This window comes from Protomyctophum bolini, assembly GCF_963924005.1.
Source record: "Protomyctophum bolini genome assembly, chromosome: 17".
In the NCBI taxonomy this organism is placed as follows: domain Eukaryota; kingdom Metazoa; phylum Chordata; class Actinopteri; order Myctophiformes; family Myctophidae; genus Protomyctophum; species Protomyctophum bolini.
This window is the reverse complement of record NC_137878.1, coordinates 19,095,347-19,111,484: the sequence shown is the minus strand read 5'-3', so window position 1 is coordinate 19,111,484 and position 16,138 is coordinate 19,095,347. Positions and strand designations below refer to the sequence as shown.

At 39.6% G+C, this 16,138-nt stretch overlaps 2 protein-coding genes across 2 annotated transcripts; one reads left to right on the top strand and one right to left on the bottom strand.

The window, feature by feature from the left end:
• Positions 1–930: 930 nt before the first annotated feature.
• LOC308332075 (14-3-3 protein zeta/delta-like) lies at positions 931–9,362 on the bottom strand. Its single transcript, XM_080787702.1, has 6 exons — positions 9,212–9,362; positions 6,700–7,020; positions 4,915–5,038; positions 3,252–3,415; positions 2,488–2,583; positions 931–2,338 (listed from the first exon to the last, which is right to left on the bottom strand). Exons 2-6 carry the CDS (start codon positions 6,991–6,993, stop codon positions 2,294–2,296), a joined length of 723 nt encoding a protein of 240 aa, XP_080643828.1. The 5' UTR covers positions 6,994–7,020; positions 9,212–9,362; the 3' UTR covers positions 931–2,293.
• Positions 9,363–11,291: 1,929 nt separating this feature from the next.
• lrrc71 (leucine rich repeat containing 71) lies at positions 11,292–16,121 on the top strand (the record flags this gene model as incomplete). The annotated part of the gene is made up of 14 exons (XM_080787137.1): positions 11,292–11,370; positions 11,696–11,833; positions 12,265–12,372; positions 12,671–12,746; positions 12,832–12,906; positions 13,303–13,371; positions 13,525–13,684; positions 13,954–14,037; positions 14,135–14,213; positions 14,884–14,963; positions 15,027–15,110; positions 15,208–15,319; positions 15,620–15,711; positions 15,999–16,121. 14 exons carry the CDS (start codon positions 11,292–11,294, stop codon positions 16,119–16,121), a joined length of 1,359 nt encoding a protein of 452 aa, XP_080643263.1.
• Positions 16,122–16,138: the final 17 nt, after the last annotated feature.

Sequence of the window (16,138 nt, the reverse complement as noted above, 5' to 3'; positions counted from 1 at the left end):
GGCCTATAATCCATTCCCCATGGGTTCTTCTCGAGAATAGAATATGCAACTTTATCTACATTGTACCTACACTAACGATTCCCATTCAGAAAAAAATAGGTCACAAATTCACAATATAGAAGACTCATTAGACACAACTTTGCACTATAGACTATACCTAGAATAACATCCCTGTTTTGATTCCAGCCGAAGATCTCGTTTGTGTGTCCTTATCCCTCTGCCTTCAGTTTTCTATAGTAAATACAGACTAGTGACCACCAGGTATGTTATTATTACTTGTTACACATTGGGTGATATATAGGACCTTTAGTGACTGTCGTAAGCGGAACATTCAGACAAACGTGTCCCCTGCCAAGTCATTCCTGTATTTGGTTAAATTCCCCCTGGGCACATGCTCAGAATGCTAGGGGAATGTTCCAGTGAAGAGCAGGCAATACACTTCCTTCCCAGCATGGTATGGTGGTGGAATACAGACCAAATTAATTAATACACCACTGGCACTAAGACATACAATTATCCACTGCAGTGTGTGCCTGTGATGTATTCCCATGCTTTTGTTCTTGCTTAATGTAAGTCGCTCTGGATTAAGAGCGTCTGCTAAATGCCTAAATTGTAAATTGTGCATGTGTTTGTGTAAGTTGTAATAAAAAGTTCTCGTATTTTTTATGAATTTACTCAGCATTATAGTTGTTGCAGCCTATATAAACTAAGAGAAAAACAAGAGTCATGGATTTCTCCTAAACCGGCACAACAGAGTAGAGCACAAAGATACAGTATATGCCTAATTGGCCTAATAAACAGCTGAGACACATACACTTAAAGGACTACTTGTTATAGTGGCAAACTGGTCCTTTAACTGATACTGTAAAATGACACAATTTATATTACAACCAAGGTGAAATAACAAATAAATATGCACTTCAAGTTGAATAAATGTGAATCAATGGTTTATTGTTTTTATTTTTTATCAAGTCTAAACTCATTAAACAAAAATGGGAAAACTGTATCAAATGCTGGCAAAGCTGCCACCTACAGAGTACTGTAGGTGGTACTTTTAATTCATATGTATTTGTCTTTTTTAGCTTATTTGTCTTTTCCTGGGTATGTACATATTTAGAAATACGTCGTACAGATACACAGCTGTAAATAATTGGGTGCATGATAACTTGCCTGTCCTAAAACACTCTTCACCTTTACCCCTTCTGCCACCATTAAGAAACAAATATAATCCAGGTAGATACAAACATATAGGAATGCAGTAATCACATGCATAAATACAAAAATACCAGACAGAAAAACAAAACAAAGAAACATGAAATATAAAAATTGCAGTATGTTAACTAGATATCACATTTCCCACCCCTTGAGGAGGCCATGCCATAGACAATGGTATTGTGGGCAGATCAAAGAAGCTTACATATAAGATGACTAGACATAAAAGTTGGAATCACCTTGTAAAACAATACATTTGCTCCTAAATCAGCTCTTTGGATACATTTCTGCTGTTCAATTAAATCTTTCATCTTATGAAAGATCACATTTTTTAAAAGCATGATATAATTTTTGAAGACCATACATGTTTTTTAAGGTTCATGTGCCAAAAAGGGAGGCCTATAATGTGCTCTACATGTATAGTAACATTTAAAGCTTTAATTCAAGTATGTTGTTGTTGTTTTCTTCCAGTAAATGTGAAAGCAATACTGTGGGCTTGTAGGCTGATTTGAGTCTGGATAGAGATTTTATATTCACTGCTTGGAGAATCGCAGGCAGATCAGACATCAACTATTTCAAACTAAAAAAAAATCCCATTCTCTGGCCCTAGAGCTGCACTCAAATGCAGGTGCATGAACACATTGATAACACAGAGGTCTCATTTAAAAGAACATCCAATGTTTATCCTTGGCTTGTATTGTTTCTCTTCATGTCATTGAGGGGTTATTTTGGCTACAACAGAATTACCTGGCAGCTGTCTCTGTTTGTAAACACATGTCTGTGAGTCCAGCTGATTATTTTTTCAAGACAGGCTACCTCAGGCATATGGCACACTTGCGTCGAAGATACTATTTCAAACATTATTTTCAACTGTAGACATTTACATTTTATGCTAGTAACACAATATAAATGTTACATTGTGGCTGGTTTTAGTTGAACAAGTGAACCCAAGAACCGTCTAGTGGATACAAAGCAAACATTTCCCCTATCAGGTAGGCTGGTGAGAGGTACAGTAAAGTGTGTGGGTTTTGTAACTTTTGATTTTTTAAAGACAGATTGCAACTCGGTTATTATATGCCTCCTACTCTGTCTCGTCAGCTTCTCCCTGGCCTTCTGATGTCCATAGCTGCAATAAAAGTTGGGGAAAATTGAATAATCAAACGGTGCATCTGGGGACGGTGGGGATATTTCAGAGGCAAACACCAAAGTGTATATGTGTACTGCATACATGTGACATGTCACATCACATGTATGCAGACGGAAGTGTATACTGACCGTCAGATTGTCTCGAAGCAGCTGCAGGATCAAGGTGCTGTCTTTGTAAGACGAGTCTTTGAGGGAGTCCAGCAACATGAGGGCATCATCAAAGGCCTGAGGACAGAGACACTGCGCTGTCAATACCTCCCAAAATATAAATCCACTAAGTGTGATGAAATACCATTGCGTGGCTTATTGAGGAAACAAGAGCAACAATTTTGGGATATGAGGCAATATTGAATACAATGTTTTTTTAATTCAATAAGTATAAGTAAGTAAGGAAGGAAGGAAGTGCAATGAGACTGTAAATTGTGATCTATAGGAAGATTTGGCCCAAACTATTTGAACAAGTGGTATCCAAAACGGAATTTTGTTGATTTTCAAAAGTAGCTTAAACTACAATACATTTAATCATGAAAGGCCTATATTTCACATAGAGCAGTTAGTGTTAATGGTAGCTGGTTTTAGGGGTTCAACATATTGTAATATTGAGTATCGTATTGAGTATTGTCTGATACCTAAACCACCATACAGCACGTCAGTGGTTGCCTAACAACATTATCAGTGCGATCATCCCTACGGGCAATGGGACCTATTCTAGATTTGAGATTTATTTTCCGGAAACAGGATTATGTATGCAAAGCCTGTAGTTGGGCCAGCCCCCTCTATAAGAAAACATCACTGCACTAACATTACACAACCTTTATTTTATGTATCACTCTAATATCCCAGTACAATTCAACAGGAAACCAACGTATCACCCAGCTTAAGTGAGCTCCTACCTTCTTGGCCAGTTCGCAAGCCTTCTCTGGCGAGTTGTGAATCTCGTAATAGAACACTGAGAAGTTGAGCGCCAAACCCAGGTGGATGGGATTGAGAGGCTCCAGATCCTTGGAGCTGATTTCAAATGCTGCCTGGTAAGCTTCCTGGCATTTAGTAATGATGGCTGAAAAATAAAGAAACATTAGCAATAGAAAGATTTATTGTGGAATCGAGTATTTTCCGTCAGTGTTGGGCACCAGTGTGCACCATATATGGTGCCCAGGACTCGTGACATCATGTGACATCATCAGGGATGGAGATGTGGAGACCCTGATGTCATAGTAAATACGACTGTCGCAGTTAAGCCAATATATGGATGCTCAAACCTCAAACCCTTAGATCTCCATATATGGATATATTTCAGAACCTGTTCAGACATTCCATATGTTGATCCTTCCCCATCCATCCTTCCTCTTCGATGTCTCCCTTTTGACTTATTGCGAACGCATTGAGCACTTACTATGAGACCTAGCAGATCATGTCTGTCTGTCTGTCTGTCTGTCTGTCTGTGTGTCTGTCTGTCTGTCTGTCCCGCTTTTGTGCCCATATATGGAGCTGAGTGATTTGTGTCACCATGACTCAGCCATAACCATATAAGGAGTCCCCAAAGCAGCTATACGTCCAAAACCCAAATATGTACGAGCTGCGTTCGCTTCCCGCGTTTGCGCGTCTTACTGGTACTTATCCAATGATATAAACGATATAAAATACAATACCAATTGGTATTATTGAAAGAACTGAAAAAGAATGAACCAGAGTTAAGTTACAGTGTACACACACATACACACACACACACACACGGACACACACAATCGATTAATCGTTTAAATAATCGGCAGATGAATCGATTATGAAAATAATCGTTAGTTGCAGCCCTAACACACACACACACACACACACGTGTAGTGGTGGATATTGATTGCTCATGATAGATATGTATCACGATACAGAGGCCACAATACGATATATTGATATATCTCGATTAAACAAATACAATAAAGCACTTTCAACCAGTAAGACGCGCAAACGCGGGAAGCGAACGCAGCTGAGACCCTGCAGATCATGTCTGTCTGTCTGTCTGTCTGTCTGTCTGTCTGTCTGTCTGTCTGTCTGTCTGTCTGTCTGTCCCGCTGTTACTGTATATGTGGACCTGGCCCCTTTTGTGCCCATAATCACAAACAAATCACTCAGCTCCATATATTATATGGAGCTGAGTGATTTGTTTGTGATTGCGAACATGATGCAACACACTCCATATTTGGACGTATAGCGGGACAGACAGACACACACACACACACACACACACACACACACACACACACACACACACAGACAGACATGATCTGCTAGGTCTCATAGTAAGTGCTCACTGCGTTCGCAACAATTGCTAAGGAAATAATCAATAGTTGCAGCTCTATGGCAAATAGGGTTCAATTTAATCCAAGATCACCTCCATCTCTAAGCACAACATGTCTTTACAGACATGCCAACGTCAAGGAAAACCTTTGTTAGAAGGTGGCCTGGATTAGGTTAATTCCTCCCAATGTTCTTAAATATTGGCATAGGATGGAAATGATGCATGTATGTGTATGTGTAGAAGAAACAGGGGTCTACTGGACTCACCAGCCTTTTCGTCTCCGGTGAACACTTCAGCCAAATAGCGGCAGTAATCTCCTTTCATCTTCAGGTAGAAAGTCCTGCTTTCTGCAGGAACTGCCGTGGGGATCAGGTGGCTGTCAAGCAGGCTCTAAAAGATGGATAGGATAGTATATGCAATTAAATTAAACACCTGAACATTGCTAGGAAGAATATTCTTTTGTTTTGGATCAAGGATGTTGCTCCATCAAAGAAATCATGGCATAACCTTATAATGGACTGTATTCCTGTATTCCTTACATTTGGATCATATTGGACCAACATTGTCTGCCACAGTACTTTTCCGTGCCAACCTTAGATTTCTTATATGCCAGCATTCTTCCCTAGTGGGTGCTCTGCTTTGGGGTGGGGGCTTGTTCGCCCTTTGGGTATGGGGGTTTGGGTATGGGGGGGGGCGGTCGTCCGGGCAGCGGCCCCGATGCAGCCGCCTGGAGGGCACCTAGTGTTGTGCCTGAGCTGTTTTTCTTTTCTTTCTTTTCTTTTCTTGTTTATTATTATGTTCTTGTTGTGTAATGTCTGTGTTTGTTAAACACCTTAAATTGGTTAAAACCAATAAATATACTTTATAAAAAATAAAAATAAACACCTGAACATAAAACTTAACTTGATCTATGATCTATGCTCAGCCTGCTTGGAGCACTTTATACTGAATTAATTGATAGAAATGGTCTGTCTTGAGCAATTCAGTGTTTATAAAATGGCCTTGAGGCACCATTAGGATTTAGGAATAGGAGCCATGCTTGGTTAATTTGCTCATCACCTACTAGTGCGCCGCACTCTTATTACACAATAGTTTCTACAGTGATAAGCCATTTGTATTCTAGTTCCTTTCATTGCTGTACATTACTTGAATTGTTTCACACATGTTTCAGGCATGAATCATGCCTGAAACTTTGTATTTTCTAGTGTGGGAACAATAAAGTATCCTGCAGTATGTGCAATAGTGTTTGCCATTATGTGCATTGTTAAGGCTATCTCTTAAGAGGTTTTAGGTCACATACACGCTGCTGTCAATCAACAGATGTGAGTTAATAACACAGGCAGACTCTTCAGTCTTCACATACTAGAGCATTTCTGAAATAAATGTCAGAGCTAAACATCGACATGTAAATATGAAATAAATGCTTAAACATACTAGGTATAATGTTAGAGTCCACAGAAGTGCACCTTTCAAGCCTGTTTTCTCAACTCACTGTTTTCTGCAAGACATTACTCTATAAGCCATATATCTAAAGCTGGTGGGTCAAACTGAACAACCAGTATGCCAATTTGAAGCTATGATTCCCTGCTTTCATATGACATGAAGGAAACAAACATGAATAATAATCCAATGGCTGTCTCCCATTCACGGTGGGTCACAGATGTGGACTGTGTTCAGTGCAAGTTGCTCTGATAAAATCATTTGCTAAAGGCCTTCTAGAATAGTCTCAACTCTCAATATGTATGTAGATATGTATGTATTTTGTGTATGTAATGTATGTATTTTGTGTATGTAGTCACTAGTCAGCCAAACACCTATTTAGGCAAGGGTGGCTTCATTCACTTCTGTTTTTCACATGGAACAGTCCAAATAAGTGCACAATAACTCAGGCTCGCTTAATACAGCTGTGTAAGTCTGTGTTTCTAGATATTGATGACTCGCCTCCCTCCTTCATAAGCTAAAAAGAAAAAAAGAAAGAAACCACCACCCATCAACCTGCACACCACCCCAAATTCCCCAATTGCTTCATTCCCCTCCAGCTCCTAGCTTACCAGCACATCATTGCAGAGCTCCCTCAGTTCCTTCTCAATCGTCCCTCTATACTCCTTTGCCAGCGCACTCTTCTCAGGGGTCTTGGCCTTCAACTCCATGTTGGAGATCACCCGCCACGCAGACCTCCTGGCTCCCACCACGTTCTTGTAGGCCACAGAAAGCAGGTTGCGCTCCTCATCCTCGAGGTCAGAGTTCTGCTCCGTCAACTCCTTCATCAAAGCGGCCATGTCTTCATAGCGCTCCATCTGCTCTGCGAGCTTGGCCTTCTCAATCAGATCTGCCTTTTCCGCCATGGTTTTCTACTGTCGTTGGCTGAAGGACTAAAAAGAGTAGAAGCACACAAGAGGACACAGCAAACAGGACAGGTCAGTGAAGGGGGGAAGGACATGTATGAAGAAACAGGACAGTGTAACGTAGTGGTGGGTGTATATGGGTGGGGTGGGGGCCCTGGGGGGTTAAACCAGAAAAACAGGTCAGGGAAGTTGGGAGGATTGGACGAACTATGATAAACAAGTTCTTCAAGATCTTTTAAACATTTTTAAGTGAAACCACTTAAAAGAAGAACATTAGGTCTCTTAAGTAAGAGAAGGACTGGACACCAAATGTTGCAATTCATTGTGTAGCACAATATAAAGGTTATTATGAGTATAACTCCTATATAGTTGAAGGAGTTCATTGTATAAAATAATGCAAATATAAAAGTTACATTTGAGTCCAATATCAGTTAAATGAATACAGAAACTCTTTCTCTGAGTTGTTCCGATAGACCAATACCAATATCATTATTGGCATTTAATTAGGACCAGTCTGAAATGCTTGATTGGAGTATGGGAGTCTATGCACTGATCATGTAATTACGGCTTACATAATTTTTTCAATTTTATTCTGTTGATACAGGCGTATTGATACAAATAGTTTTGACTGTTCAACATAGCCATTACTCTCAACAATTGCGCAGCAACAAAACCTCTCCTCATCCTGTCGTCACTTCACAATAAAGTGTCTCCGCTCCCAATGCCGCACATTTTACCCAGGTTAACAGGAAATAGGTGTAACTTAACATCGTGGGAGAGAGCAAGGCAGCAAGTGAGCGAGAGGGCCATGGGTGGCGGGGGCCCGGGGGGTTGACTGACGCCTGGTGGTCAGTCAGAGGCCCCCCTGAGGGTGGAGGCCTGTTTCAATTGAAACTGGTGAAACATAGCAAAGGCCTCCTATATGGCTGCAACTATCGATAATGTTGTTAGCAATTATTGAGGGCGCTAGCCCCCCAATGCATGGCTTTTGAAGATTACATCATGGCAGCCAAGCACATGTATTACCATGTGTTGTTCTCACTTACTGTAAATCTCTCTGGATTAAGAGCGTCTGCTAAATGCCTAAACTGTAAATTGTCTATGAGATTTTTAACGTTTGTTTAAAGCACTTATGACGTAAATAGTTTGCCAGCCAAGTCTATGGACTTTGAGGATATTACAATGTTTGTTTAGAGCACTTTAGAGCCTGCCAAATCTATGGATATTTTTTTTAATAATTTTTATGCCACGATTTTGTAACCCATTTTTCACCACTGTGTCAATTATCTAATGTGATCCTGGGCTCTACACACCCTCCGCCAACGTAGTCCCCATATATGGGGGACATGGGGAGAGCAACGGACTTGAACTAATGCTTCCTTCATGCCTGAGTGTCCAAGTTGCTCCTTTACACAAATCTATGGAATTTGTTTAGAGCAATTATGACGTAAATCGTTTGCCTATTTATACTTCATGCACAAAGGTGTATTTTATTAATTGAAATTTCAAAAGGAATTGTTATTTATTCCTAAATGTATGCATTTCTTTTTCAATTTGTACAAGAAAGTTCTATATGTATTTGTTTTTGTTCATGTATTACAAATAAGGGTTTACTCTGAGCCAGGCCATACAACATAGTCGTAATCATATCATATACACACATAGTACAGGACAGGTTATATGGCTGTTCGGGGAAGGAGAAAATGTTATCAGAATTCTAGCAACAACACTGACAAAGGGTTCCTTAAGCAATAATCTGTTTCAAAGTCATTCTCACTCTTGCACAGAAGTTTGAATGTGGTATTTGTGCAGATGTAATGTGTGTAGCCTACATTGTAATGTAGGCTACACAGATCTGACATTATTCAGCTCATGGCTAACAAGAAAGAGTTCTGTCATAGCATATAGGCCTGTCACGTCACCCTTTCTATTAGATGTTATCTTGAGCCGAGCTATGGTATGCTACACAAAATTCTACTTTTACATAAACTGTCTTCAACTAAATGCAGGGGAGAAATACTGTTGTTTTGACCAACTAAACTATTACTTATAATAATGCTGCTTAAAGTTATAATAATGCTAGCAACAAGAATGATTACAAAAGTGATAGTTGGCACTTGATCAGTTGGCAGTGAATAGTAGCCCTACCAGATTTCCTGCTCTGCTCTGCGCACACTCTTGACATAAAAACTATTCAGTTACAAGCTTTCAATCTTACCTTTAATCCACGATAGATAGTTGTATACAGATGGTTGTAAGATCGTTCCCTTTAAAAAATATAGCTATAAACCCCGAGCCCGGACAGATTTATAAGCTCAGTATTGCAGGTTGGGAGTCTGGAGTAACACACCACACCCTCACCTTTGTTGAAGCACCTAAGGAAAGGAATGTAGCCTGTGCCTCCTCCTACTTCCGGGGGCCTGGCCAGGCGGGGGCTTGGTGCAGTGATTCTCTTCAACCTTTCAAACGCACCAATGATATACGTTAGGCCAGCGGTTCTCAACCTGTGGGTCGGAAACCCCAGGGGGGGAAGACAATTTAAGAACTTTTTAATACCTCAAAAAGAAAGAAAAGAAAAAGAGCATTACAGCATCAAAAGTCATCAACAAAATATACTATATAAAAACAGATCAATCATTGGCCAAATTGTCAAATAATCACAAATAACTGTGAAATAGCCAATAGATCAGCTATTTGGAACCGAAAATGGAATGCCTCATCTCCGTGTTTATCAGGATGAGGTCAAATATGAATATGATTTGGGGCTCAGTGGTCACTGCCTGAAAAGGTTGAGAACCACTGCAGTAGGCCACGGATAGTATTGTTTAGCCTATCTCTGGGAACACTGTCTTGTTCAACAACTGTATCAAGACTTGTTGTGTCATTTGGCCCATAGACCTACTGTACTGTCGAATAGAGTAAAATAGCCATTCTTGTATGTTCTATCGCTGTAGTGTAGTGTACTTGTACCACAGAGTTGTGACTTGTACATGTAGTAACAATAATGGATAATAATATACACAGTAAATATACACCATTTATAGGATCCCCACATTCAGAACCACTGCACGTGACCTATAATAATTAGCCCATGCAGTTTAGCTATGCCATATCTGTATACTGTGGATTAATTAAAATGTTAATGCACTGGAGGGCGTATTAAAATGTTTAATACATTCATAGTGCATAAACATTGTAATTTAAAACCGTTATGCACTGTGGATAAATCTGACTTTAATGAGCGCCAAGTTAGCCAAACAAGCTCCCTTATACAAATGAGCTGCAAGTTTAGCAGTGCAACATTAGATAGGGATCGAGAACTTAGTATACCTATTTATCCTTAACCAGAATGAAAGGATCATAGTAAGTTTAGTCAAAGTTATGTCGCAGGCATGTTGGATCATATACATATCGTAACCAATATACCATTTTCACAGACATGTCAGAGCAAGTTGAACACAACTGCAGGCTGAAGCTAATAAAGTTAATAATGGGTGTGTTGGTCAAGACTTGCTAGGCTCACTAACCAGCCTACATAACCATAATTAAACCACTACAGAGGGGGACGAAGGTTCCTGTGGGGGAGCAATATATGTTCGCAGAGAAAGCTTGAAGCCATAATAATCAGAGTTCTTTCAAATTTCAACAGAGAGAGAGAGAGAGAGAGAGAGAGAGAGAGGAGGGGCAACAGGGTCAGGGTAGTGTTGGGGCCAACTCAAATAAATTAATTGATAAAAAATTATAAAGACTTTAATAGATTGATAAAAAAACCAAAAAAAACAAGGTGCTCAGCTCAGCACAGAAATGTGGAATTAACTGGCATGACAAGTATCTGGGTAACTGTCCCAGGTATCTTGGGCACCGTCCAATCGATTAAGTTGCTGTGCCAAGTATATATATAGATTTGTATATCCTTATATGATCCCTGTGCTGGCATCATAAATCTGAGTACGATAATCTTTTCAATGACTAGTTCCATATTGCCGACATTCACCTGCCGTCATTTGCAACTGCACTGGCCTAGTAATAACAACAACAATTTGTAATAATAATAATAATAATAATAATAATAATAATAGTTTGAGCCTTCCTTTGGACATCATGGATGTGCGTATTTAATCCTGATATGACCCACATAAAATGGAGAAACTTACATAAAAATAATCTTGAAGTATCTGTGTTTGCAAGAGTTGCCATAGCAACCTCACAGACTCCTAGGTGTTCAGTAGTTAGCATGTCTATGTTGCTAACTAAACTAGCTAACAGTAAGGTGTATCTTTTTTGTTTTTGACGGAAAGATGTCTAGAAAACGTACAGAGAAAAAGGAGAAATCAGATAAGGGCAGTGTTGGAATTGAAGATCCTTCGAAAAACACAGGTAAGTACTGTAATAAAATAAAATAAACTTTCAAAAGCATGCTAGAAAACAGTCAGCTTTGTGATTATTCTAAAACAAAATCAGTTGAGAGACGTTTCGGCTAACCTTGTGGCATGGCATCTTTGTTGTTAGGACTAACTATAGACGAAAATGCCCTGACCTTCGGTAAGTAGCCTGCCTACTTGCTATAACACTGCATGCCTGTGTGCCTGTTGTAAGACTAAAGACAAATTAGGTTGTAATCCTCAATATCTGTGATGGACAGTTTGAGGGTATGGTCATTGAACAACACTATTCCATATTTCCATTCCCCTATCTCCTTTAGATGACTACCAGTGCTCAGGCAACCTGAAAACTGATTTCCCTGAGCTTTGTGTTCTTCTGGGAATGAAAGAATGCCCTGCAGTTATCTGCACCAAGCGCCCATCCTCCTCTTCTCCAGGAACTGAAAGAGGCACCATGGGTAAACCTTCTCTAGCCAGAAAAGACATAGGCTACTAGATAAGAAATGCTACCTCTTACCTCAATTCCTCTTACCTCAGTCCCTCATGTGAATCAGGATGTTGCTGTAAAATAAAAATCACACCTGTGTGAAGTGAGGAGATTATCATCATACGTCATCATACATCATCTCATTCTGCATGGCCAATCACAATTTGCGTCCTTACTTTTGTCTTCAATGTTCACACAGACCCTCAAAGCTAGACATAGGACTGGCTAGCGCCCGTCAAAAATTATATAGATCACCACAGCTAGTAAAGCATGCCAAAACAGAATAGTTTAAATGTGCTATCATTTAACACACAGTACATCATAATACTATGACGATTTTTTTTCCAGCTGTGTGTTTAAACAGTTTTAATTAATTTTAACATTAACAACCCATAATGACAGAGGACAGCCAGTCCCACATGGAGACCTCCTCTTGGTGTCCTAAGCCACACCTTCAGGTGGAGTTGGAGAATGAAGACCCTCATAGTGTCAAGGGCATCAAGGTCCTTGGTAAGAACTTTGTTTACATTTAAGTTCATATTTAATACATTTGGATTTCAATTAGTAGGTTTGCCTTTAAAAAAAACACAGATTGCTATGTCACCTTAGACATGAACATATATGAACAAATTAATTCATATCAAGGTTATCGCATTAAGTGAAATGCCATTTCTGATCTTGACAAATATATATGTATTTTGTTTTCTCATTTAAATGATTGTATGCCAATTGACATGTTTACAGAACTGGATCGAATTTACATTTAATAGACAAAAGGAGAAAAAAAAACATTTTCTCACAAATACAGGTTGGAAAGTCGACACACGGATAGGTCAAGTACTGAGCAAGACACTTCCTTTCTTGAGCAACCTACAGAGCCTGCAGTGAGTAATAACATAGGCTACATATGTACCTTTGCTATGAGGAGTGATGTTGTATAGTTGCATCACCCTGCCCATTATGTTGCAGTTTGTGGCGCACTGGACTGACAGATAAAATGGTGATCTCTCTTAAGAACACAATGTCTCTCTGCTCCAACCTCAGGTGATTGCTTAATTCATCCACAGCCAGTCCTAACGGCTTAGTAGGCTATACATAAATACCTTGTGTTGTTTGATGTTTTTATTATTATGTACAGCAAAACTAGTTTCCCCAAGGGGACAATAAAGTAAAGTATTCAACTGTGACCGATGGCCTAGGGCTAGGCCCTAGACTAGAGCCTTGCATGGAACAATTTGGGTGGGTGTGAAATAATCATTGTTGGTAGGCCCCACCAGGCCACCATGTAAACTACCTCACACTGAATACTATTTTATACTATATACTACTTAGTATTTGAAGGATCAATGAAATGAGTTTGGGTGCCAGGCTCAGAGATATACACCACAATAGGTTGAGTTGTTAATCAGATACATTTATCAATACTCCTCACTGTTCCAGGTCTGTGGTGTTAGAGGGAAACCCTCTTCCAAGGCAGAGTTACCACATTCTACTGTCTCAAGACAGTGCGTGAGTACTGGGATGGACACAATACTAGTGCGCCTCTCTCTCTCTCTCTCTCTCTCTCTCTCTCTCTCTCTCTCTCTCTCTCTCTCTCTCTCTCTCTCTCTCTCTCTCTCTTATTCCTATAATAAATTCTTATTTTACCTGTTTGGCCATCAGCATCACTCATCTGTCACTGCGGAACAACCGGTTAGGAGATGAAGGGGCGTTCTTGATTGGGTCAGCACTCTCCACTACTAGATCTGCCAACAAGAACCTCATATCACTCAACCTGGCCTTCAATTGTATTGGTGATGAAGGTGCTGCACATATAGCAGAGGTACAACTCATTGAGTACATTTATTCACATTTAACACATAGCATCAATGTAATGGGCATGACATAACACGTGAACATTCAGCGAAAATATGCAATCATTCAGCAAAAATAAAACAAAACAACACAGCTTGTTATTTTCGATAAAGACATTTTGTGTAAAGGGAAACATTAGGGGGCCAAGTATATAGAGTTTAACTGTGGTGCGCCAGTGACTGAAAGTGTTGTCAACGTAGTGAACGTACCATTCAGTCATTCTCTATCGTGTCCTAGGGTTTGCGCTTGAACCGGGCTCTGCTCTGCCTGTCTCTGTCCAACAACTGGATTGGAGACACAGGGTCTGCTCATCTAGTTAAAGTGAGTGTCAGTTCTCTCTTTCTATCTCTCTATAGTTTTTTTTTTATACTGGTATACAGTTTTATTTAATTATGTCACTTACCCTTTGATTTTGTAGATACTCTGTCCATTTGCTCTAACTCACACAGAGGTTGTGGAGAGGAGGAAGTTGCTACTAGAAAGAGACCAGTCTGTAAGTAGGATTTTTTTTCTCTACATATATAATTTATGCTTCAATACCCTTTTCAAGTTGTTGAGTGAAGTATAAATCAGGCTTTCAGTGGAAATCAGACTCTCTCTCTCTCTCTCTCTCTCTCTCTCTCTCTCTCTCTCTCTCTCTCTCTCTCTCTCTCTCTCGCACGCACGTATTTTCTCCTCCTATTTCTGCAGCCGTCTCTGGTACCTGAGCAGTCTCCAGTTGACCAAACTCCTTCAGTCCAAAGCAGCACCTCTCTGAGTGGCAACATCAGCAAGGGGGGGAACAAGGGAACATCCAGAAAAAAGGTAACAAAAGTAGATGGCAAAATGGTGACATTCTTTTAGCTTGAGTTTGGTGTGCTGCCCTCATCACGTTCCTGTTATTCCATGCTTATTTTTTAAACAAGATTTTTTTTAAATGTTCTCCACAAAATATGACCCTGAACATCTTGTAAGGAAAGATCTGTGTGATACTGTGATGACAGGAAATGCCCAAAAAAGACGAGAAATTGATTGGCAACCATACAGGAGCAAAGAAAGAGGACCCAAAATCTACCAAGAAATGTAATAAAATGTACTTAAACTACCATCAATCAGTGTTATAGGCTAGCTCTCTGAACGGGCATTTGTTATTTCACCCTATCATTACGTACTCCTTCTCTGTTACAGCCTCTGATGCCAAGGTACCTCGAGGTAAACCAGGGAAGTCAGGGGCCAAAGAGAAACACCCATCAATGTCTGAGCAAGAGGTTATGTTTATTGAATTGAGTCATTAGACTCATTTTGAGTTAACAGTGAATATTCACGTTAAGTTTCTCAAACGTTTACATATGAATTTCCTGCTTGCATGCCATTTTCTTTATCTGCAGGATAAGACAAGTGCTTCTCTGAATAAGGTTTGCCTCCATTTTTAAAGAGACATATTGATATACTAAGTGACACGTATACATACAGTTTCTATACCTCCATCAATCAAATGTGTCTCTCTGCCAGTTGGTGGAGATGGTGGAGATTGTGAGCCCCCTGCTGGAGCCATCAGTGCAGCACAAGGATGGTGAAGTCATTCTGTTGGGGAACAGTGCTCTCGCCTCCTTAAACCTGGCAGGTATACTCAGAGTCCTGACTTAAAAAATAAAACATAAAATAAGTTTTAGTAAAATAAATAAATACATGTGTAATAATACGGTTTGGCAATATTACATAATGTGTGTATAGTAGGCCTAGCCTATGTCAAGAATGTGTTGTGCAGCAACAGAATACAGAATAAATTAAAAGGAAGGAATCGAATCAACAAAATAAATCCTTAACCAATAAGCAATATATGTTCAAATAAAAATAAACAACAGGTTAACATAGCTAAATAATTTGCTAAGCTTTGTCTCTTGTCTTTCTTTGGACTTGATAGGAAACAGGCTAACAGAGCGTTCGTTGCCTCTGTTCCTGTCATGTGTTCAGAAGCAGACTGAGGGAGGAGGACTCCTCCGTCTGTCTCTCCAGGTATGTATCCAGAGCAGGGTCAACATAAAATGTAAAGTGAAACTATTATTAATTGTGTCTTCACTGAAAAGAAATGTGCATATTTTTGATAATGAGGATTTTACTGTATAGGCGAGGCCTATATGTAGTCTAGTAGTCTACCACACTGTGGCAACATAATTGATCATTTAACTTTGAGCAAGGATTAGGTTTTTTTTTTAATGCAGTGAGATTTTCTACATTGGATGCTACTTTCAACATGTCAACATTCAATTTAATTTGTGTTCTGTTCTCTCCATCTCATTCAGAGAAACCACTTCTTTACAGACTGTGAATCCTATATGAAGATACAGGAGATTATGAAACAACGAGATCCTCTCATCAACAATACTGCTGCTAGTCAAACTGAAGAGGAGGGGCAGTCTGCATAATATTTGAGAATAGGATT

Bases quoted from the DNA above. Each gene is read 5' to 3' on its own strand.
- LOC308332075 (XM_080787702.1), bottom strand. From the start codon at position 6,993: ATGGCGGAAAAGGCAGATCTGATTGAGAAGGCCAAGCTCGCAGAGCAG. The intron at 5,039-6,699 runs GTAAGCTAGGAG...TCCATCTTTTAG, and splicing joins AGCTCTGCAATGATGTGCTG to AGCCTGCTTGACAGCCACCT. The intron at 3,416-4,914 runs GTGAGTCCAGTA...TTTATTTTTCAG, and splicing joins CACCGGAGACGAAAAGGCTG to CCATCATTACTAAATGCCAG.